Source organism: Mastigoproctus giganteus, chromosome 1, assembly GCF_048544385.1.
Source record: "Mastigoproctus giganteus isolate SK-2022 chromosome 1, ASM4854438v1, whole genome shotgun sequence".
Classification (NCBI taxonomy): Eukaryota; Metazoa; Arthropoda; class Arachnida; order Uropygi; family Thelyphonidae; genus Mastigoproctus; species Mastigoproctus giganteus.
In genome coordinates, this window is record NC_143575.1 from 130,209,361 (window position 1) to 130,234,854 (window position 25,494).

Genomic DNA, 25,494 nt, shown 5'->3' on the forward strand with positions numbered 1-25,494 from the left:
GTACTAATCCTCTTGAATCATTAGTGATTATCTAGCAGCTGCCAAATCTCACGCCTGCAGTATCAGGAACTGCATCACACGGCGTCATCAGCAGCACAAGAAACTGTCTTGCTGTAATCAAATGATTGACAAATGAAACAGCTCACCTTAGGACATCCTGTTGTAGGAACTGGTGACACCTTGGAATTACAATTTCAGTATGATTTAGTCAGAGGATCAACTCATGCAGCAAGGATCATTCAAGAAAATGTTATAGGAACTTTAACGGCATAGTTGAAATTGTTTTCAATATGATGTTGCATGGTTCCTATTTTTAAGGAATCCTCTTGAGTAGTAGGTGTTTTAGATAGAGGCACTATCTAAAACCAATAGAAGATGTCAGTTTCACACGAGAGTCACCTGTGGTTAATCACCTCTTCCAGTTTGATTGCTGCAGCTGACAGAAACATTCTACAGGTATCAGTTTCAGTCAAGAAAAACTTGAATGTGCTACATCCATTTCACTCAAGAAAATCTGATGTGCCATGAGGTACTCAGCTAATTTTATCAGCATTGTTCTTGCTCCATTTGCAGCAGAACTCGTCGTCTCTTGAAAACTTTTACAGCAAAAGTTTGGAAAGCAAAAGGAATGCTGGAGACACTTGGTGGGAACTACTGGAAACAACAACCCTTGTGGAGTTGTCTACAGAATAGGGACCAACAAGCTGCCAAGAGATGTCTTAGAAACTACTGTCAAACCAGATGGAACCCCAATCCTGTGTTGGGCAGATTCTATAAATAACATCCTAGACAGTATTATTCAGACTGAAACTGGGTATCATTCACCCACCTAGCTAGACCTTATAAATGAAAACACAATACGACAATGCCAATATTGAACCTCTGTATTGAAACTATACAAGAGTTAGAAATAGCACTATCTAAAACCAAAAAATGCCCAGGTTTTGACTCTTAGAGGTTGAGATTATCAAAAACTTAGGGGAAACAGCACCAGACAAATTAATAGTACTATATAATAACTGTATGACAGAAGGTATATTCCCAAAAATATGGAAAAAGCTGTGTTAAGATTAATTCTTGGAAACCCCCTACTGATTCCAAATAATATAGACAAATAGCCTTACTCCCTGTACTAGTGAAAATGTACAAAAGACTAATACAGTCGATTCCGGTTATTTGGGACACATCGGGACTAGTGCATTTTGGCCCGATTAAGCGGCTGCCCCAATTATCCGAAGTTTCACGTAAATAGTTAAAAATGCAATGTACCCCCCCCCCCTTTACAATTAGTTCAGTGCACAATCAAATCACGTTACGACGAACTCACCATAGTAAAGTACCATTCACTATACGATGTGCAGTAAGCACCGGTCATTGTGATTACGTTTGTGAATTGAATTTTAATTTTATTAAACAGCGATTCTAATTATCGAAAATAGGAGGAATATTATCCACAGGCTATAAAAGTAAAGATATATTAAGCACAAATTTACCCTTTATTACCTTAGAATTATTATTTTTATATGATTGAAGATTCCATGGAAGTGCAAACACATTTTACCATAATAACTCTCAGAATTCCAGCTGTCGGTATTATCGCAAATTCAATAAGATCGAGTTTACTGTCCGTTTATGATAGATTTCACTAACAGAAAAGCTCAATAAACAGGTGACTGCTAATTGTTTTTGTTTTATGGTTGTGACCTCCAGAAATCCGACCAAACTACGTGGTACGGTCGGAGACAATCGTAGGGTAATCTCCAGTGCTACGGTCTCCTCCCCCATTAAACGGCATTTTGTCCCAATTAAGCGAAGTAAACCCTGGATATTTTCTCTATTGGGTTCTGGTTTTTATGATTTGTCCCAAATAAACGGCTGCCCCGATTAACTGGTGGCCCAAATAACCGGAATCCACTGTATATAGTAGATTAGTCAATACTATGCAGAAGCAGGTCTACATTCCAACAATCAGTGTGGTTTTTAGCAGGGCAACTATGAAGGTCATGTGTCACCTACTGATAACAGTTAAAAACTCAGAGGAGAAATATATGCTGGCAATCTCTATCGACTTTGCTGGCACATTTGACTCACTCTTGTGGCATAGTGTCCTTAGGAGAATCTGCCAGGCAAATTCTGCACAAAACAAATATAAGGTAATAAACAGCTACCTTACAGACAGAAGTGTCTCACTGCGCACAAGGTTCCAGGAATTGACATTGTTCCAGGAATTGATGTGCCTAAAAGCTGCCAGCAGGATTTAATCCTTGGCCCTTTCTTCTCGAACACTGTGCTGGATGAATTTCGGGCCTTGGATCTGGGCCCTGTGGAAAGCCTTGCCTTTGCAGATGACATGGTTTATCTTGTAAAAGGTAACACACGAGTAGTTGTGGAGCACAGATCAAATGCTGCCCTCTTACAGCTGCATGAGTGGGCACAAATGCACTTGACCAAAATATCGCCTAAAAAAAAACCAAACAAATATTTCTAAAATGCAATCTGGACATAAGAAGAGGTCCACAAATCAAAATTAACACAACTACTACTAAGTGGTATGTCCCTGGACTTTTTACAACATTCATTTTGACAGGTCACATCTCTGTAAAGGCAAAACTAACCTCCTTAGGGCTGACTGATGACCCAAATTGCACCTGTGGCGAGAGTGAAGACTGGGCAGACATTCTACTCTGATATATGCTGGATCTTGCACTTGGGAAATAACAACCAAAAAATAACTTACAAACTTGGAGGAGATAAGCAAGAAGACATGATGTCCTTTATATAGTATAGAAAGTATATATTTGATAAATCATTCGATATGATTTATCAAACATTTTCTTGCACAAATAGAAAGGCTCATAATCACACTGTACAAAGCAATTCTGAAACAGCATTTAGAATACTGTTACCATAGTTGGAAACCACACTTAAAAAAAGAAAGCTATTGAGCTTCATGAAAAGATCTAGAGGCAAAATGCCTCTGGACCTTTTCACGAAGAAAGCTCGTGGCATGGGTATTCAAAAACTGTGTGGTTTGTTGGGCAGGTGCATTTCAGTTTTTGAATGTAAATAATTTAATAAAATAATACCAAAATTAATATATTCCCTCATAAAGTAAATGTTTTTATGGATTTTTCTTCTTCTAAGTAACATTATTTACTAAACTATCAGGTGTGTATCATATTTTTGTACAACTCGAATTACACACAAAACTATTCCCTACAGACATCTTTATAAATTGCACACATTCACCTAAAGTATATGATTAGTTGTCTACATTTTAAATTACTATTTTAACCCTCCCCCCACCAATCCAATATTGCATTGTCAAGAGATGAAAAGTAGTCAAAAATAAGAAACCTGTAGAAACCCTTTTTGATTTCTGAATATGATGTTATTCTTATTATTATATTACTTCCGATTATGAAAACTGCCATCAGTGCTTTGAAGTTATAAATTGAATTGACACTAAAAGTGTCGGCACAAAACTGAAAGAAGAATGTCATAAAAGTTTCCAAAAATTTGTAGATCACAAGAATTTAGGATTACATTCACTGCAGTAAATTCAGAATTACTATATAACTTCGGAAAGTTATTTATTGTCATACATACAAAATCATCTGCATTTCATTTTTTTACTGGTTCATTAAAACTATTTTTACAGAATTTTTATGTGCACGGGAAACTTAGGCCACGAGGCCCAAGTCAAAGATATAAAGTGTAGGAGAAATAAAATAATTGAGTATATAATTGAGAAAAACTGACAGAGTACACGATTAATAAAAATAAGAGTACATATTTTTTGAGGGGGGAATAGATTATACAGGGTGTTTCAAAATTGTGATCGTCAATAATTTAAAGGTGAACTGTACAGACTATAATATGCAAAAAGGCCTAGTAAACATGGGTCCTTAAGTGAATTAAGTGAATTGTTTTCGAGATATTGCACTTTTCTAGTTGGGCTCTACCAGTGACAAGGTGAACTATACAGAGTTGGGATCCAAACTGACTTGTTTAAGTTAGGTTATGCTTATTCTCTCTGTATCCCTCTCTAAATGCTCTGAGACGTAGCAGGCATACTAATACTTGTCCAAGGATAGTCAACATCGAAAGAGGCTACAGCAACGAAGAGTATGCAGACATGCACTTCATGTATGATAAAGCCTACAGCAGTGCACTTGAGACTGCACGTTTGTACCAAGAGGGATTTCTCAGGCGAAGGCAGCCGAACAGGTACACATTCATCAGGGTACATCAACACCTTAGAGAACATGAGCACTTCACACATGGAGTACGAGCAGATAGGCCCAGAAGCATAACACCTAATGTTGAGAAAGGGTGTTAGAAAGGACATCCTGTAACATCTGTAAAATCCTGTGGTGTTGAAACCAAAAATTAAAAATGTATTATCTTATGTTTAATAAAACCACCCTTAGCAAAGGATTCACAGCTTTTTGCTAAACTAGTGCTCCCATAGTCAGTGGCGGATCTTAACAGAAAATGTGCATCATTTCGAAAATGGATCATTTGCAGTCCCAATGTTCACTGGGACTTTTTTTACTTATATTAGTTTTTCCTTTTCACCTTTAAATTATTGACCATCATTTTTGAAACACCCTGTATAATTATGAAAATGTGTTTTTAAAGTTTGAAATCAGAGCTGGGGAAATGGGTGGACACATCCCCCCCCCCCTCATGGTGAACAGTGATTGCTAATTCTGGCAAATTAAATGATATGGGTAACTTATAAAGTATATATCCAGGTCAATATATAGAAGGCAACATTTTAGGTTATATGGTTCTGCCTTGTCCTTGTCAAGTATATTCCTCCTCCTTTACTGGAAAAAGGGAGGGGTTTAATTTTTCGAAAGAAGAACACACCTGAAACTGCTGATATCTTGTTTCTGCACAGCAACTTACTAAAAAATTTATAAAATTAATTATATATAAATAACTTTTGTTATTAACTATTATTTTTATTTTTTATTTTTTTTTGTTATTTTTGTGTATGCAATACACAAACACAAAATATGCAATACAACAAAATATTGTTTGATTTATTTTAATCTAAAGCCAAGTATTTTATTATAACTGACATGTGTAAAGGAAGTGTAATACAAATTTTCTTAATGTCATTTAATCACCCCCCCCCCCCCGCCCCAAGTGAAAATAATGCCAGTCAGGCTCAGTTTCAGTTATTGCAGAGATAGGTCTAATACAGTGGAACCATACAGATCTAATCTAAACAGCTTAGAGATGAACTGATCGAGATCTACAATGGCTCTAAGTGGGGACAGTAAAATTAATGAGGTTAAGTTTTTCCAACCTTGCAAGCTGAAACTATACAACTTTATAAGGAAACAGCTCACCTTTCATTTGTCATTAAATTCGGTCTGTGCTGTAAGAATCACAGTTAAGTGCTACTAGAACTCTTCCCCTATAATTTTACTGGATTGCAGGAAGTTTGCTTTTTAGCTAGCAAATTGTAAATTAATGAATTAAATTACTACCTTGGTTAGTCAGTTGAAGCTGGCAACAGCTTGGGAAAATTCAAAGCTAAATAAATCAAAGGTAAATCTCTCTCTCTCTTTTGGCTGGCATAACAAGAACCTAAGATATAAATATACCACAAGTTTAAGGTTATCCACATTTAGAGAAGTTTAGACACAAACTACTCTAAATACAATGAACATCTCCAAGTTTCAGGGAATATAGGAGGGAGGGATTTCTTGAATTATTATTAAAACATGTCTATTACAAAAAACAAACTCTTAATTAATTGCAACAATCAAATAAAGTAATGATATCAAACTAAATTCCAGATACTTGCCACAGAAATGATACTGATATGGAGGTTCAGGAGCAGACTTATCAATATGAAATTCTTGATGAACAAGACAAGAAGCAGCTACAATCTAAAAAATTAAATAAACAAATGGTGAAATCATTTCATTCAATAATGAAAGAATTTGTTTATGCATGGGTAATGCACACATCATTTCTACTACCAAGTAGTTTTAATGCATCATTTCAATTATATCTCATATTGTGAATACCTCCACGAGTTGCCATGGGATTGCACTACCTTGAATAAATAACACTTCACCTAGGGAGAAGGCTAATGTTACTTATTTTCAGTGGATACCACCACCCAAGACTGCATCATTTCAAAGTTTATTGGATTCTCATCGGTGGGTTGGCAGGTACCGTGTTCTTGCAATAGTGACAACCCAGTTATGAAGTATAACTTCAGAATATTAGTCTTAGCATTAATTGAGGCATATGCTATAAGAAAGCAAGCTTATAAAGCATCAGCCACAAATAAAAAAAAAAAAAAAACACTTTCTATTTCCCCCATCTGGTCACTCCAAATATTTGTCTAGTTCAGCCTTAAATTTATTTAAGCTATCAACTTCCACAACAGCAGATGGAAGTCTGTTCCAGCAATCAACTACCTGCTGGCTAAAGGCAAACTTCTGCACATCTATTCTACAACTGTCCCTTCTCAGTTTGAATCTATGCCCCCTCAGGTTTGTAATATGAGCAAGAGGAAGAATCCCATCAGCATTGAGCCTGCTAATTCATCCTTATACACCTCATTCAGATTGCCTCGCAGGTGCCTAGTCTCCAGAAGCTGCAATTTGCAGAATTTAGGTCTTTCTTCATAAGCATACCCCCTTTGTTCCCTTCACCAGTCTTGTTGCCCTTCTCTGTACTCGTTCTAGGAACTGTACATCCTTAATAAAATTAGGCTTCCTGACCTGTATACAGTACTCAAGGTGTGGCATGACCATTGCCTTAATCAAAGGGATACTCACCTCCTTGTCTATCCCAGAAAAATTCCTATACATCACTGACAAAACTCCATGACCGGCTCTGGCAGCCCATCCTCACTGCTCAGAGAACTTCATATCTGATTGCACAATTACCCCCAGGTCTTTTTCATTCTCCACCTCCCTGAGTGTAGTACCACACAGTTGGTACATTTCTCTTGGGTTACTGCTACCCATATGCAGTACTTCACATTTGTTAATGTTAAACTTCAGTTGCCACTTCTCAGCCCATCTGCCTAACTTTTCTAGATTCTGTTGCAGTAGCATACTGTCTTTACTGTCATTAGCAACCCTGCCAACTTTTGTATCACTGCAAACTTGGACATTAAGGCTGATTTACCTTCATCAATATCATTGATAAATATACAAAACAACAATGGGCCCAGCACTGAACCCTGGCTGACTCCACTTATAACATTAGTCCATGTAGAGCAGTGTCCATTTATTACCACTCTCTGCCATCTCCCACTCAGTCATCTTTTATCCATTGCAGCAAATTGCCCTTAATGCTATATGCACCAATTTGTACAGCAGTCTTCCATGTGCAACAGTATCAAAAGTTTTCCTGGGATCCAAGTGTATGACATCAGAGGTCTAATTATTTGTGTCACCCTTTCAACCCCTTTTGTGAATTAGGGCTACATCTGCACATCTCCAGACCATGGGAATCTCCCCTGAATCTAAGGATGCTCTCATAATTATTACCTCAAAATTATTATTTTGCTTACTTCCCTCGCTGCCACCTTCAATATAACTGGATAGATTCAATCTCCTCAGGTGCCTTTAAGTTTAACTCCAATTTCTCCTCCACTTTGCTCTCCATTATTACAAAATCATTTAGCTCCCTGTTAGAGTTTAATAAACTTCTGTGCTCCCCTTCCTTACAGAATTCCTAATGTGTGAATGTAGATGCAAAATACTCATTCAGTTTGTCAGCTATCTGAGCAGATTCATCAGCAGTCGAACCAACAACATCAAGTGGACCAATCTGATTCATCCCCTTCCTTCTAGTGTTTATGTAAATAAAGAAGTCTGTTGTTTTTCTTTGCATCCTTTGCAAAGGATTTCTCATAATCAGCCTTCGCTTGCCTAACCTCCTTTGTGACCTGATTACTGACTAGCTTATATCTGCCACAGGCTTCTGTGTCACCTGATAATTTATATGCATCCCACACATTTTTCTTCTCTGCCACATGTCTTCTCCATAGGTGACGCATTACTTATTCAAAATAGTGTAATACCATGGCAACACGCTGCGAAGGTATTCATAATATGAGATATAATTAAAACAATGGAATAAAACTACCTTGGTAGTAGAAATGATGAGAGTGCATTACCTATGCATAAACAAACTCCTTCATACTCTTAGGCTATCAGCCAAGAAATAACTTTTAGATTAAACCATGCACACCATCAGGCATCTATCATATTGTGGAGTTATACTTCATAACTGGGTTGTCACTATTGCAACAACGGGGTACCTGACAACCCACTGATGAGAAGCCAATAAGTTTCGAAACAGTGCCATCTCGGTGGTGATATCTGATGAAAATAAGTAACATTAGTCTTCTCCATAGGCATAGCGTTTTTTATTCGAGTTAGTGCAATACCATGGCAACTCATGGTAAAGGTATTCACAATATGAAATATAATTAAAACTACCTTGGTAGTAGAAATGTGTGTTCATTATCCATGCATAAACAAACTCCTTCATACTTTTAGGCATTTGGCCAAGAAATAGCTTTTAGATTCATTAAAAAATTAATAATTAATTAATTCATTCATTCATTCATAATGCACTTAGCATGTGGATTCTGAGTGCACTAAAACCTTTCCCGGGTAAAATGGTGAATTACGTTCTCAGAATTTTAATATAGTTCTATGAGGATTGCATAGCCAATACAACAAACATCAGCAATTGTGCACCAACATGAGAAGCTTAGAACAAGATGATTTCTTGTTCTAATCCAAATGGAATACTTGTGATGATTTTTTAAAATTTATGTATTTTTATTTTTATTATTATTTTTTTTAACGAATGATGTATTTGAAACTATCACATTATATGAACTCCATTTGTTCGAAAATGTGAGGGTTGAAAAACACTAAAATCCATCCAAAATTAATATTGAAAACAATTATCATAAACTCTGCTGTGGCATTATGGGTCAACAAGATAGTAGTAATCCCAGATTAATATACCAACTGTATCATACTACCACAGTTGGTATGTTATTCGGGGTAGTGAAAAATGAAACAGACTTGGGGGGTAACTGTGCAGTCAGATAGGCAGTTCTTGGAGCAGTACTGACTGGCTGCTAGGATGCCCCATCAAGTTTTGTCAATGATATACAGGAACTTTGTTAGCAGGGATAAGGAGCTGATTATCTCATTGTACACTGCAGTAGTTGGGCCGCATCTGAATACTGCATACAGGTCTGGAGGCCTCATTTTAGGAAGGACAAAATTCTGCTGGAACAGGTACAGAGAAGGGCAATGAGATTGGTGAAGAGAACAAAAGGGTGGTCTCAGGAAGAAAGGCTTCAGTTCTACAAACTGCAGCATCTGGAGACTGGGAACCTACAAAGTGATCTGATTAAGGTGTTTAAGTCAATGGATTGAGCAAGCTTAATACTGATGGCATTCTTCCTCTTACTCAGACTACACACATGAGGGGGCATAAATTCAAACTAAGGAAAGATGGTTGCAAGACAGATGCGCAGAAGTTTGCCCTTAGACAGGTAGTTGATATTTGGGATAAACTTCCATCTGTTGGAAGAACTAGATAAATTATTGCAGGAGATGGACAGGTGATGTGGGAAGGTAGTTTTTTTTTTTGACTGATACTTGAAAAGCTTGCTTTTTTTGCATTATCTGCAACCAATAATACTAACAAGGTGCATGTAATGGATCTAGCAACCTCTCTGACAAGATCCATGTAATGGATCTTAACAGCTCACAATGTGTTATGGAAACTACCTATCAAGATTGCTTTCACTGATGATAAACAGTAATCATTTGCATAAGAGGAAACACTTTACTGCGTGCAAGCCATTTTTCTTTTTATTTCATTTCCTATTATTTTTATTATTCAGCAGTTTTTCTTTCATTGCTTAGATGATTGCTTTGGTGGTGCCCAATGAGAGGTGTGCCTCACCTGAGCGCTGGAAGGAAAATGTGTCCTTTTCGACTGACATGGAGTTGGTGGGGGTACTGCTTGACAATCAGCACTATGTCCTTTTCAACAGTGAAAAATAAATAAGCTGCTGTTGAAGGTATTATTCTGAATGAGTGTGAAAACAATCATGTGGCACTGAGTGTCCTTTGAATGGCTTTGGGATGACCTTCTTTGTGGCTCACCTTAATGACCTAATCAGGCTTGCAAGTGCTCATAAGAGAAAATTAACATACCAAGTGAATAGTTGTTACAGGGCTCTTGAACAGGAATGGGAAATACTGAATTCCTATTAATTTTCCTGAGAAGGGCAAATGGAGGGGAGAGGATATTTATGATGGAGATCAGGCTGTGTTATTATGTCCTGCCATGATGGGCTATGTTGAGCATATGGAGCTGTTTGGTCTTTAAAATGTACACTTAGTTAACATTTTGGAAAACAATATTACTTGTTTTCCAAGTGCTACTTCTGTGCTCATTTCGGCACTAACTTGCAATATGACTGAATGATACAGCATTTGCCAAATGGGCAGCCAATGCAGTAAATGCTGCCATGACCTGAATTTTCTGAATGTAGTAATGACTCAACCATTCAAAGTTGCGTCATTACCTTGGATGTTCCTGTTAGTCGCTACATGGTCATGTGTCTGTAGGTCACACCTGTCAAGGGTACTGGTGGGATAACCACACCTCGTAAGATCCGACGTTATCCCATACTACCCAAACCTATCACAACAGGTTTCTAGGGTACTAAAATCACATGGGATAAAATGCATACAACTCCCAGGCAGAAAGTTACGACCCCTCATCCCTAAAGTGAAAACACCGGTTCCCACCTTACTACAAAGTGGTCTAGTCTACCGCATCTCTTGCTGTGACTGCACTAGCTGCTACATTGGAGAAACTGGAAGATGGCTTGGAAAAAAACTTTCAGAACACGAAAGAGCCATCTGCTTAGTGGACATAGAACACTCGGCCAGGGCCGAACACTTCTGGGCAACCCACTGTGATGTCATGATTGTAGGTAGGCCCCACCACTACCGGCGACGTGCCTGGTTGGAGTTGTTGAACATCACATGCTCTAATACCTCAGTCAACAGGAGCAGTGGATGTTGTGTCCACCCTACCATTAATGCAACCATTTTGATGAATGACAAATGTTGGCAACGTTCACATACGTCACAGCCACAGGCTTCAACATCCACAATTAACCTTGCACATTCGGCCCTGGAGGGAATGTGCAAGGCTCAAGGGGCAGAATTTTTTTCAGTGTGGTCTATGCTTTTTAACAGGAGAGACTACTTCTATGGGGATGGGATACACTTAAATAGAAAGGGTGCAAGAATATTTGCTGATGCTATCGAGGCAGTGTTGGGTGGGTTGGAAAACTGCTACTTTGGGGGGGGGGGATCCACAGACTAAAAAGATAAAAGTAGTTGCAGGCAGAGGTGAAGGTGATTCTGGCACTACTTCTATTAGAAAAAGCAGCGGAATGGAGCCTAACTCGAATGAGTACAATGAACAATTGTATAGAGAAATAGATTGGGCTAGTAAATCAGAATATCTTATAATGGGAGATTTTAACTTCCTAGATATTGATTGGAATGTGTGGGTTGGTCACTCATATAATAGCAAAGCTTTTATGGATTTATTGGATGACTATTTTCTACAGAGCATCTTTGAGAGGCAACTAGAGGGAGTAATACTCTTGATCTGATTATCAGCAGTGATTATTCATGCATTAAGAATCTGCAGATAAAGGAACCACTATGTGGTAGTGATCACAGTGTGTTGATGTGGGATTTACTTAAAGATGTAACTACCATCAGGGGAAAAGGAAAGGGTTTTTGCTTCCGTAAAGGTGAGTACAGTGGTCTCAGACAGTTTTTAAATTCTGTACAGTGGGATCAATTGCAAATTCTAGGTGGGAAGCATTCAAGGAATTAATCATGGAAGCTACTAAAAGTTTCATACCTATTAAGAAATATTGTTGAAAGTTTAGGCTTAAATGGTTATCAAATGAACTAATGAGACTCGTAACAGAGAAGAAAAATGCATGGAATGCATATAAATTATCAGGTGACACAGAAGCCTATGGCAGATATAAGCTTTTTTTTTTTTTTTTTTTTTTTGATTCGGTAGTTGTTGGCGCATCGGCTTCTGTGGCCATATTGCACCTCCAAAGGTTTTTGCAGTACAGTGATCCAAGCCCGAGGCGGGAATCGAACCCGCGACCTTTGGGTTGCCGGGCAGGTACTTTACCCACTCGGCTAGCCCGGTCGGCAGATATAAGCTAGTCTGTAATCAAGTCACAAAGGAGGTTAAGCAGGCGAAGGCAGATTAGGAGAAATCTTTGGCAAAGGATGCTAAGAAAAACAGCAAGGATTTCTTTACTTATATAAACTCTAAAAGGAAGGGGATGAATCTGATTGGTCCATTTGATATTGATGGTTCGATTGTTGATGATCCTGCACAGATAGCAAACAAACTGAATGAGCATTTTGCATCTACATTTACACATGAGGAGTTATTAAGGTTTAAAAATGCCAGAAGGTTATCAAATTGTAGCAGGGTGCTTAATGATTTTGTAATAACTGAGAGCAAAGTGGAGCAGAAATTGTTGAAGTTAAACATAAGAAAGGCACCTGGGATGGATGGGATCTATCCAGTTATATTAAAGGAGGTGGCAAAGGAAGTAAGTAAACCCTTCGCTATAATTATTATGAGAGCATCCATCCTTGGTCTCAGGGGAAGTCACCACAGACTGGAGATGTGCAAATGTATCCCCAATTCACAAAGGGGGATCGAAGGGTAACACAAGTAATTGCAGACCAGTTAGTTTAACTTCTGTTCTGGGTAAAATAATGGAGTCACTGGTTAAAGATGCATTGCAGAATCATCTAGACAAGACTGCAGCAATAATTCAGACACAGCATGGGTTTGTTAAGGGAAAGTCTTGTCTGACAAATTTGATAGAATATTATGATGTGGTTACAAAGGAACTGGATGCAAAAAAATAATTTTGATATCATATACTTGGATTTCAGGAAAGCTGTTGTTGTTATTTGGTTTTTAGGAGCATTAGCAACTCGGGTCATATTGCTCCGGGAATATGCAGTGGTCATTCCCTGACCTTTCCACATCCGTTATTAGCAATAGGTTGAGAATGTAAACACATACAAAAAAAATTAAATTGGTTTTAATGGGATTAAATTTATGCACATCTGTTGTGAATTTATTTATATTAAATAAATAAACCTAGAAGAAATATTTTTCATCTTCTGTTCTCGATTCCATCTTCTAATTCATGCACCAATGAAAAATAAATTATTTAACATTTGACTAATATTAAGGTAAAATTCACAAACGAAACCAAAATCTTACTCTCCTGGGCTACAGAATATATCTGAAGTCCTCTTTACTTTTGATGCATTTTCTGCCTCCTTTCTGTTTAATTACCATTCTAGCATCTCTCTATGGTGAAATTATGAATTTGAAAACAACACTCTCTATGGTGAAATTATGAATTTGAAAACAACACTCTCTATGGTGAAATTATGAATTTGAAAACAACAAAGTCAGATTTCACTTACCCTTAAAACATGATGTGGGTGCAGTGGATTTTATACAGATATACTCTGTTATACAGAGCCAATCAGATAGTCAATGTAAGAAAGCAAGGTTATAGCATCAGTCAAAAAAAACAAAAAAAACCCTCCCATCTCCCCCATTCATTCACTCCAGATGTTTGTCTAGTTGTTCTGCCTTGAACTTTAAGTTTTCGACCTCCAATACGAAAGATGGAAGTTTGTTCCAACTATCAACCACCGGCTGGCTAAAGGCAAATTTCCGCACATCTATTCTACAATTCTTTCCTCAAACCATTCACTTCAATTAGATCATCTCACTGGTGCCACGAATAGTTAGGTTCCTATAAAATGTCATGTACGAAACTCTGTTATACAGGACTAAGAAAAAGTACAAAAAGAGGGGCTACATTCCAAAAGCTAACAAAAATACACTATTTTGTTAACAAAAATTCACCGTCCTATATTTGGTGTATCTTCTGCTCTCTTTAAAAAATCAATAATCTGGGTTTGTTTGCTTTTGCTTGTTAAATCTTTGAAAATTTCGTCGTATGGAACTAAGCATTTTTGAAGCTCCCTTTTGAACTTTGGGCTCCTTTCATTCAAGATCTGCATTAAAAATAAAATAAATAAATAATATTCTTATTGCTCGACCAAATGTATAATTCGTCTACATACATTCAAGAACGTGATGCTTTTATCGCTGTACTTTCAGCTCACAGAGCAGATGGTGCTAGAAATTTAGAACTGAATGGTTTATGGGCAACTGGAGGGCCTCAATATTTTCGTGATACAATGTCATGTAACAACTTTTGTGAATTAAGTGGTTCATCAGATTCGACAATGTTCTTCAAGGAAGGAGTATCTAGGAAATGATAAAGTGCTTTAGCTTCAGAAATATGGTGAAAATATATTTCCAACTAAAGCTAGATGCTAATTCACCCAGTATATGGCCAAAAAACCAGACAGATTTGGTATAAAAATTTTTATTGGCAGCTGCCCCAACTTCTAAATATCTACGAAATGGCTTTTCTTAATTGGAGAAAAGACTACAGGCATACCTCGAATAACGAATAGGATGCGTTCCACGAAATTACTTCGTTAAGCGAAACTTCGTTTTCAGAGGTAAAAATACTATGGCCAGAATAGGGATACGTTCCTACGTAAAGAAAATGAAAAGCTTTTTTTTCGAACAAAGAAAAGTTTTATTAAATAAACAGTCAACTTACATACAAAGTGAAATCACATTTTAAAATATGAGTCTAAAGTTGATTACTTATGCTTTTTTCTCTTTCATTTAATAATTGCCTATACGGAGTTATTGCATTTAACACTGATCGCTTAACAATAACACTTCTTCCTAAATCAGGATCATTTTCGCTAAAAAAATTTAAAACGTTTTTAATGTCATTTAAGCACCTTTTTAAATCTTTGGTTGTTAACACTTTTTCGGCAGGAACTTCTTTAACTTCGTCTTCATTATCTTTGTCTTCGTTGCTAACAAGGTTTTCTAAATCTTCCACTGAAAAACCATCATCTTCTGCATTCAATAAACTTCTAACATCCTCTTCATCGACATTTTCGAAACCTATTGATTGAGTCATCTGGATAACTTCATTTCTAATTTCTTGGATGTTATTTTCTTCTTCTAGTACAACTTCTGGCCATATTTTGCGCTAAACTCCATTTAAGCATTTCTTAGTGACTTCTTTCCAAGAACTATCAATGTTTTCAATTGCGTTTTTAATGGTGTAGTTTTTCCAAAAGGTTTTAACTGTCATTTCCTCTTTATCCTCTAGTTCAGTTAAATTGCTTAATGTTCGATGCAGATAATAAGCTTTAAAGTTGATGCTATTACTCCCTGATCCAATGGTTGAATCAGGGAAGTTGTGTTTGCTGGAAGAAACACAACTTTGACAGGAATGCATGTGTCCAACGTGTTAAGATCAGTAGGATGTCCCGGAGCATTGTCTAACAATAAAAGAGCTTTTTCTTCAAAGTTGTTTTTTTTGACAATACCGTTTTACTTCAGGACAAAAACGGTTAACAAACCAATCAGTAAATAACTCCTTGGTAACCCACGCTTTTCTATTTGCTTTCCATATTACAGGTAAATTCATTTTTATGTTACCTTTTAACGCCCTCGGATTTTCTGAATGGTAAACTAATAACAATTTTAATTTATAATCGCCAGAGGCATTCAATCGAAAGAGTAACATTAAACGGTCTTTGGCTGCTTTGAACCCAGCAGCTGGTTTTTCTTCAATAGAAATGAAACTTTTTGTTGGTAGTCGTTTCCAGAACATACCGCTTTCGTCAACACTGAACACCAAATTTGGTGGAAAATTTTCACGTTCAATTATTTCCTTTAGTTTTTCTGGAAACTTATTTGCAGCTTCTCCTGTTAATTTTACACTATGAATCCTGGCCCGTTTTTTTAAATTTCTCAAACCAACCACGAGAAGCCCAAAAGGTTTGCATAATTTCTTCAGTTTGTTTAGATTTCAGGTGATTAAACTGGAATATTTTTTTTTTGTTAAATGGGGCTTGAAATTGCGGACTTCGTTATATCGAAGCTTCGTTATCAGAGGTAACGTTAACCGAGGTATGCCTGTATATGCACCCAGCTAGTCAACCACTTTCTGAATATGTCGTCCTAAAACTAATGAAACCATTTTTGAATCAAGGTAGAAATGTAACTACTGATAACTTATTTACCAGCTTGGAATTGATAAAGAAAATGATGAAAACAAAAAAAAAAAATCATACTATAATGGGAACTGTGAATATTGCTCGTAAAGAAGTCACAACATCCATAAAAAAGAAGGCAGAATTATATTCCACTTCAGTTTCCAAACTTGACGATTGCACTCTGATGAATTTTCAGGCCAAAGCAAATAAAAATATAATTTTGAGTACACTTCATACAAGTGTTACAATAAGTAAGGATGCAAAGAAGCCTGACCCAGTAAAATATTACAAAAAAAAACAAAGTATGGGGTCAATGACCAAATGGCTAAAAAAAATAAAGGCAGGTACATGTAGATGGCCGATGCCTCTTTCACACACTCAGACCTGAAGTGGCATGAACAGACATGCAAACATATGCACTTCGAGTCGTACTTGAATAAACCATAGGGTGATTTGAATCACAAGATAAATAAATACAAAAACTTGATTAACTGTAAAAAAATTAGCTAATTTTATCCATATTTTATAAACAGTCAAATAGACTGCTTTGGCATTTTTAGGTAAAGGGCTAAAATTTAAAAGAAAAATATGTGCAAAATTATTTGCAATTGTACATGCTGTAAGTTAATGGGATGTCAAGAAATGTCATGGACTCACACTTCTGTAGTTAAAAGGGCCGCAAAATGCAACCGTTTAAAGTTGTAAAACAGTCAAATTGACTGTCACAACAGTTCTAGTGTTAAAAAAGCCACAGGAGGTGCAGATAATCTTCCTCTTTTCCTTCTGAATTCCTGGTGTCAAGGATATAATTTTCAGAATTCTAAATAAGTGTTTTGCCTAATCCTCCAACCTGAACTTCTGATGCACAACTAGACTATTTCCAAATGCAAAATTATTAGGTCACTCACCTTAAACTTGTTCAATAACTATGATTTCCAAGTGTTGTAGAATGTATATCCTTTCTTCTGTAATTTCCAAAAGTAGGCAACACATCGATTCCTATTCTCCACTATTACATAATTTCGAGATACTTCTCCCAACTTTCTAAGCAGAATTTATCATACTTGACAATATTCTCATCAGTCAGACAATTTTCTTAGATATCTTGCCTACTCATAGTCTTGATTTTGGACGTCTTAATTTTATCTTATCAATGAAATTATTCTGCAGCACACATCCTACAGATCATCTTTGTTGCCAAGTTTTGCTTAAGTGAAACACTGATAGATGTGTACAAATTTGGTACTCTCCCCCCCCCCCTCCTTCATTTTCTTTCTTTCTTTCTTTTATTCTCCCAAAAGGATGCAGACTGTGTCGGGACATCTGAGACATGTTGTCACACAGAGGTAAGTCCTTAGTTAATGAAATGTCTTCTCTATCACCAAGTCTTCCTCAAGGAAACAAGCTACAGAAAATGCCAGCTGTTTGAAATTGAGAGAAAAGGTAAAGAATTAAGTGAGGACTATATAAGAAAATGACCACGAAAATTTAAATAAAAATACCTGTGTAAATCTTGTGGGCCAACCTGTGGAAAAAGCAATATGTTACAAGTCAGTCTGGGTTTGTGGAAGGTGGCCAGATACCGCATCAGTAACCTTTCTGTGCACACAACTGCAATCTGTGAAACAAAATTCAGAATGCCAATGGAAGGCTGGACTTCAATGAAGAAAAGTTCAGTGTGGACAGTCCCACAAAATCAGAGAATGCATTCAACAGCCAATAGAGATGGTAATTCATGCCAATGAAATGTTAAAAGCATTAACAATTCATATTAGGGATAAATGCAACAGAATAACAATTCTGTTGCACTTATCCCTAATTTTGAAACAAACTTTCACTTTTTGATCCCTCTATTCAACACACCACATACACAAATTCAGGTTGATTATACACAAATGGGAGAATTATGCAATACTATTTCCAGATGAGTTGAGTCACCAAACATGTTGTGACAAGTAGCAACTAGTTATTGTGGCATAATTTTGGCATACAGTCAATCCTGGAACTTTCCAATCACCCCTCATATATAAATTGTAAAGAGTACCTAACATATTCAAATAATGTAGATCCATGTGCAAAGATATACTTAATAATCCAGATATTCTCAATGTTGTATCGTTTCTTTCATATTCTATAAAAATAGTAAAAGTAATAAAGCAAAATTAAACATATTAGAATATGATGAATAATGAGAAGAAAAATAAAAATCCTTACTTGATTTTGATGAGTGCTGTGATTCACAACTGTTTGAAAACCAAGACAAAGCACGACAAGTGGTGGTGGAGGATATGATTCTTGAACAGGAATAACATTTTCAGGCTTCTGAACAATAACCTATAACACACACACACACACACACACACACACACACACACACACACACACACACACACACAAATATAAGAAAAAGAAAATAAGTACATGAAGTTCAAAAATAGAAAAGTATATATTGCTTTTTTAAATTATATACCCATACCTCTGTTTTACACCAACTGACGGGAGGAGTCGAAATGCCTAGAAAAAAAAAGGGAAAAAAAAAAGAAAACTGTATCTGCCTGAAAGGCATACATGGGTAATATTCAATTAGGTTCACCACTACGAAAATAAAAAATTAAAACTGATCACTCCATGCAAATTATTTGGGCACAGATTTAAGGTTTTCGGGTGAAGGCTTAGAATGACATTAAAATAACTCAATTTTGGAAAATATTTTAACCTAAATTTGGGTCTTATTACCATTCCATAAAAGAAATCAATAAAGGATTTTTTTATAAAATTTTGGAACATTATAGCTTATTAACTAAAATATTAAAGAACTGCCATTAGAATATTAACCAATAACATGGTTTCAATAACTCGTTTTTAGGGTATACATAATATGCTGTTCAAACCTTTTTCATTATTTTCGCTGTTGTCAGATTTGTTGGTTATGAGGCTATGCACTGATTACTGTCTCGTAACATACTCATTTATCTTAAAAGTGACAGGAGTTCAGAGGTGGTATTTATTAATCAATTTAAAACAAAAATGTTGTCCATGTCCTTCTCCTACAATACTCTAGTGTTACTTGATTGTAATCATTATAGCGTGAAAGCAGAAATAAATATAATGTAATTATTATAATGAGTACAAAGCAGATTTCAATTCTCTTAGATATGATGGGCATCTTTTGATATGCTTTGCTGTGAGTATGCATAAACAATTACTGCATTGTGAGGCATCATCGTCTGTGAGTAGGTGACTGTCAGTGAAGTATGTATGACCAAACCGTAATCTGGATAGTATGGTTTCTTCCTTCATTTCCTCTCAGACTGGGCTACCACTGTTTGGGTTCGCTCCTGATTTCATAAAGTTTATTATTTGTTTGTGTTTCCCACATGCATATCCACTGTTCTTCACAGGTCCATTTGATAATGGATTTATGATCAATATAAGGTGTCTTTAAATTTAGTGAGATCACATTTGGAGCACTTTTGGCAGCTAAATCCGCCTGTTCATTTCGTGTGACTCCATGTCCTGAGATCCAAAAATAAATTATGAGCTGACCACATACATGAAGTTCTATTAACTGAGCCCAAATTTTCTGTAGCAGCAGTAACTGGAGGAGGGTTTACACTGTAGATCATCTACAACACTTAACGAATCAGGATATATGATGGACTGAGTATATAAGTTTCGTTTATATTCTCTAGGGATAGTAGAATACCATATAACTCAAGTATAAGAAATGCATCCTGAGGGGAGCTGTTTGGAGATGGTCGCATTTTGCAGGATTACAACTGTACCAACTTTACTGCCAGTCTTGAATACATCTGTATACAGCTGAATGAAACTTCTAAATTGAGTGGCATGGTCCAGATGTAATTGCCTAATGTTGATATCTGGAAGGTTAGGTAACACATTGCTGAAAATGGCTATTGATATGCATCGGAGGCATCTGCCATAGCTGGGTTTCTATGCTAGTATCCTGACATGTATTAGTCATGTTCAGGGGCCGACATGTGTTAGCTTGTGTTTAAAGCTGCCTAATGCTCGATGGCTTGTTGAGCCATGGTTTGTTGTTGTGGTTTGATTTGTTGGTGCAAGGGCTACTAAGGCCATAATGCACCAATAACAATATTCAATATTCCAATAACAATATTTGGAACAGGTTTGATAAATTAAACAGGCAGGTTCAGATTAGATGGCATTTGTTTATTTTCAGGAAGGAAAAAAGGTCATTTACATCTGATCGGTCTCCAAGAATTTGCTCTAAAGTAAATTGATAAGAGGAACAGAGATGTTAAGAGAAAGTTATTTTCGTTCTTTCAGGCATAATGGGTATTCTATTATAAAATGTTTTACTGTGAGTTGAGTTTGACAGTTGCTGCATAGTGGAGGATCATCCTGTGTGAGTAGGTAACTATGAGTTGGGTAGGTGTGCCAAATCCGTAATCTAGAAAGCACAACTTCTTCCTTTCTATTCCCTTTTAGGTTTTATGCCACTGCTTGTGATCGTTTTTAATCTGGAACAGTTTATTGGTTTTGTTCTCCTGCCAAATGGATAGCCTTTTTTTTCCTTCCAGTACATTGTATGACATATTTGTAATCGGTGTAAAATATCTAGATGTCTGATATTATGAGATTCGCACTCTTGGCAGAAAAACCTGCTAGTTCACTGCCTGCTATTCCAGCATGTCTAGGTATCCAAAAGAAGATTATTTTTTGCCTGTTTATAAGAAGCTGCACTAAATGAAATTGAATTTGTTGTAAAAAGGGATGACTGGAAGGAAGTTTATACGGAAGAGTGGACACTGCGCTTAAGGAATCAGTATATATAATGGTGTTTCAGGATATCAGGACTGTTTTACATTCTCTAAAGCCATCAGGATAGTATACAGTTCTGCGGTGTAAAAGCTGCACTCCAAAGGGAGCTGACGACATACTGTAAAATTTAGTAGAACTGCAGCTGCACCAAATTTACTCCCCGTTTTGGAGTGAATTGAAAGGAGTGAGCCACATGAATCTGATGAATCTGTTTAATATTGAAATGGCATTCTTTCCCCATTGTTGGAAGTGTTTATCTACATATGCTAAGGGTATTTGCCATGGCATTGCTGTGTTTTCTTCTGGAATTATGTTTTCCACATTTAGTCCCCAACATGTGTTTAGGCTTTGTAGCCGAAGACCAAATGGTTTATTTTTATACAAATTATCCCATTTTGGTGTGAACAAATATTGCCATAAAGGATGATGTGGGAGATTTTGATCTTGGCTGCATAATTTATTAGCAGAGCATGCCAATGAAGGAATAGAGGTGGTTCATGTGCTTCTGTATAGAGACTTAAAATGGCTTGTCCCAGTCAAGCCATTTCAATACACTTTGTCTAGCGGAGGCATAGAAAGGAGATGCATCGTCTAGTCTAGATCTAATTAGTGAATGGTATAGGTGTAGTAGCATGTACCGATCTGCATCCCATGACATAGCAGAAATTGCCCTAAGTAGATTCAACTTCCTTAGACAAGTTGTATGGATAGGCTAAATATATACTAAAAAAATTTTAATTTTTTATCCAGAATTAGTCCACGAAATCTAATACTATGTTGAAAAGTAAGTGGATGAGAGCCAAGTTGTAAGTCTGGATCAGGGTATAAATTCCGTTTACGGCAAAAATGAATTGCTGTTGTTACTGGACATTTGAGAGTCAATAGCCATTATTTTTTGTTCACTAAACAAGCTTGTTAATTATGCCTTGAAGTTGTCTTTCAATGACATGCATATTTTGAGAGTGGCACGAGACTGCAAGATCGTCAGCGTACATGTATGTTTCGACTGTGTCAGGAATGCAGTTGGATATTGAATTAATCCCGAAGGAGAAAGAGTGTGGCACTAAGCACAGTACCCTGGGGGACCCCTTCTTCTTGCACATAAGTTTGGGAGAGAGCAGAGTGAAACCGTACCTGAAAGGATCTATTGCTCAAAAAGTTTTGAATAAATTTAGGAAGTTGACCTCAAAGACAGGATTCATAGAGATCGTGAAGAATCCCATATCGCCAGATTGTGTCAAAAGCTTTTTGGATGTCAAGGCATATCATCACTAAGTGTTCCTGAGAAATGCATTTCGAATGTTACTTTCAGGTTTGACCATGAGGTCAAGCATTGATTACTGTTTAGAAAGCCAAATTGATTTCGACTTAGGATGTTTTATGTCTCCAGTGACCATGTCAACTTGGCATTAATTATTTTTTCTAGTCTTTCCTAAACAGCTAGTTAGAGCAATAAGTCTGTAATTTATTGGATCAGAGTAGTCCTTTCCTGATTTTTCAGAAAAGCTAGTACAATGGAATGACACCAGCTAGTAGGATAGTAATCCTCAAGAAAGAAAGATTCAATTATATAGTTTTAAAAGAGCAGACTGAGACTCTTCACTCAGATGGCATAGCATGGTATAATAGATCCCATCTGGGCCAGCAGCACTATTTTTTGATTGTAACAGTGCATTGCGTAATTTGGTTATTGTATTGTAAGGGGTACGTTATATGGAAGATGGCGTGTAGTATTAAAATTAAAGTTATATTTTTCTGCTTGTTCTTTATGCGACTGAAAAGTTGGCTCATAAGCAGTTATAGCTGAGAATGTTTCAAAGGTTTCACCTAATGAATTTACAATTTCAGGAAGGTTCAGAATTTCTTTCCCTTTTAGAAGTAATATTGGAGTGGTTACAGCAGGGTATTTCCCATTAATTCTTCTGACTTTTCAGTCAGAAGAATTAATGGGAAATTATACTGATCATATTGTTTTAATATGTGGTTCTGTTTATAGTGGAGGCATATCAGGACCATGTCTCTATTTTACTCATTCGTTGTATATGCCAAGCTTTAGCTTTTGCTTTCTTAAACTGTATGAGGTTAGCTGTGTTGGGTGTTTGTGAAATAAATTCCAGTATCTATGCTTCTCTTTTTTGGCATTGATACAAGCTTCATTCCACCATATTTTTGGATACATGCAGGTTTTCATAGATGATTTTGGTATGGCAGTTTCTGCAACTGCTATTATTTGCTGAGTGATGTAACTGCAGAGTCAATGGTAAGAGTCTGAATAGTCTGAATATCTAAATGTGCCAGTTTTTGATATTTCATCCAGTCAGCTTTGTCAAACTTCCAGACTGTTTTTATTTCAGTTTGAGGAGGAGAGTTAGTCGACAGTGTACATATTACTGAAAGTGATCACTGTTACGAAGGTTTTCAGTAACTGTCCAATCAATAAGTGGAAACAAATTTGGCAAGCATACTGAAAGATCAATTGCAGAAGTTGAGCTTGAGGACAGAGGTACATAAGTGTGACTGCCATTGTTTAATAAAGTTAAATTGTTCTTATCAAGAAAATTTTCAATTAAATTACCTCTCTTATTAAGATGTGAGGAACCCCATAAGGGATGATGCCCATTCCAGTCACCCAAGATACAAAAAGGTGGTGGAAGTTGGGTAATTAGATCATCCAAATCAGCTGAAGTATGTGAATGATTGGGCAAAAGGTATAAGGAAACAACCATTATTGCCATCCACACCATAATTTGGGCAGCAATTGCTTCTAACATTGTTTGCAGAGAGAGATAGATGTGAAAGGAATTCTGGAGTTGATTAGCAATGCTATTCCTCCATGAGCTATATTACAGTTATTCCTCTTTTCTAAGCATTATGTGATGTTTTATGCTTACAGATATTAGCATTAGTAAAGGCATACAATGCAAGAAAGCAAGCTTATGCAGCATCAGCCACAAGAAGGGGGAGAAAAAACTCTCTCATTCGTTCTCCCCTCCGTTTGTTCCAAATACCTGTCCAGCTCAGCCTTAAATTTATTTAGGCTATCAACTTCCACCACAAAAGATGGAAGTCTGTTCCACGAATCAACTACCCACTGACTAAAGGCAAACTTCCGCAGATATATTCTACAAGTGTCTTTCCTCAATTTGAATTTATGTCCTCTCAGGAAATTATTCTGAGCAAGAGGAAGAATCCCATCAGCATTGAGCATGCTCAAACCATTCAAGGCTTTATACACCTCAATTAGATCACCTTGCAGGTGCCTAGTCTCCAGACACTGTAATCTGCAAAATTTAAGCCTTTCTTCATAAGAGCAACCCTTCGTTCCATTCACTAAATTTGTTGCCCTTCTCTGTACTAGTCCCAACAGATCTACATCCTTCTTAAAATGAGGCCTCCAGACCTGTATACAGTACTCAAGGTGTGGCCTGACCATTGCTTTATACAAGGGGATAATCACCTCCTTATCCCTGCTAGGAAAATTCCTGTATAGTATTGACAGGACACCATGAGCTACTCTTGCAAACCGTCTGCACTACTCAGAAAACTTCATATCTGCCTGCACAATTACCCCCAGGTCCTTTTCATTCTCTACCACTGTCAGTGTAGTACCATAAAGTTGATATGTTACTCTGGGGTTACTGCTTTCCACAGGTAGTACTTTACATTTGTCAATGTTAAACTTCATTTGCCACCTCTCAGCCCATCTGCTCAACTTTTCTAGATCCTGTTGCAGCAGGGAACTTCCATTAGTGTCCTTAACAACCCTGCCAACCTTCGTATCGTCTGCAAACTTGGACATTAAGCCTGATATATACCATCATCAATATCATTTATAAATACAGAAAACAACAATGGATCCAACACAGAACCCTGAAAGACTCCACTAATAACAGTCCACAAAGAGCAGTGTCTCTTGATTATCACACTCTGTCGTCTCCCACTCAACCATCTCTTTATCCACAGCAGCAATTTGCCTCCAGTGCCACACTGCTTCAATTTTTAGTGGTAGTAGTAGTGGCATGTGATGCAAGAAAGCAAGTGTATGAGCTTATGCAGCATCAGCCAAAAAAAAAAAAAAAAATCACACCATCCTCTCCAAATGCCTGTCCAGTTCCTCCTTAAATTTATTTAACCTATCAACTTCCACAACAACAGATGGAAGTTTGTTCCAGCAATTAACCACCTGCTAGCTAAAGGCAAATTTCCAAACAATCTATTCTACATCCGTCTTTTCTTAATTTGAATTTATGCCCCCTTAGGTTTGTAATCTAAACAAGTGGAAGGATCCCATCAGAATTCAGCGTGCTCAACCCATTCAAGGCCTTACACCCATACACCTCAATCAGATCACCGTGCAGGTGCCCAGTCTCCAGCCACTGCAATTTGCAGAACTTAAGCCTCTCTT

At 36.9% G+C, this 25,494-nt stretch overlaps 1 protein-coding gene across 1 annotated transcript in view; it reads right to left on the minus strand.

The window, feature by feature from the left end:
* The window catches only part of PolA1 (DNA polymerase alpha catalytic subunit), a 662,965-nt gene that overhangs the window by 399,553 nt on the left and 237,918 nt on the right, over positions 1 to 25,494 (minus strand). The window contains exons 14-16 of the mRNA XM_090387531.1: positions 18,760 to 18,797; positions 18,498 to 18,617; positions 5,828 to 5,912 (exon numbers count right to left, since the gene is read on the minus strand). Coding sequence (XP_090243657.1) covers positions 5,828 to 5,912; positions 18,498 to 18,617; positions 18,760 to 18,797 — 243 coding nt within the window. The remainder of the gene's footprint in view (positions 1 to 5,827; positions 5,913 to 18,497; positions 18,618 to 18,759; positions 18,798 to 25,494) is intronic.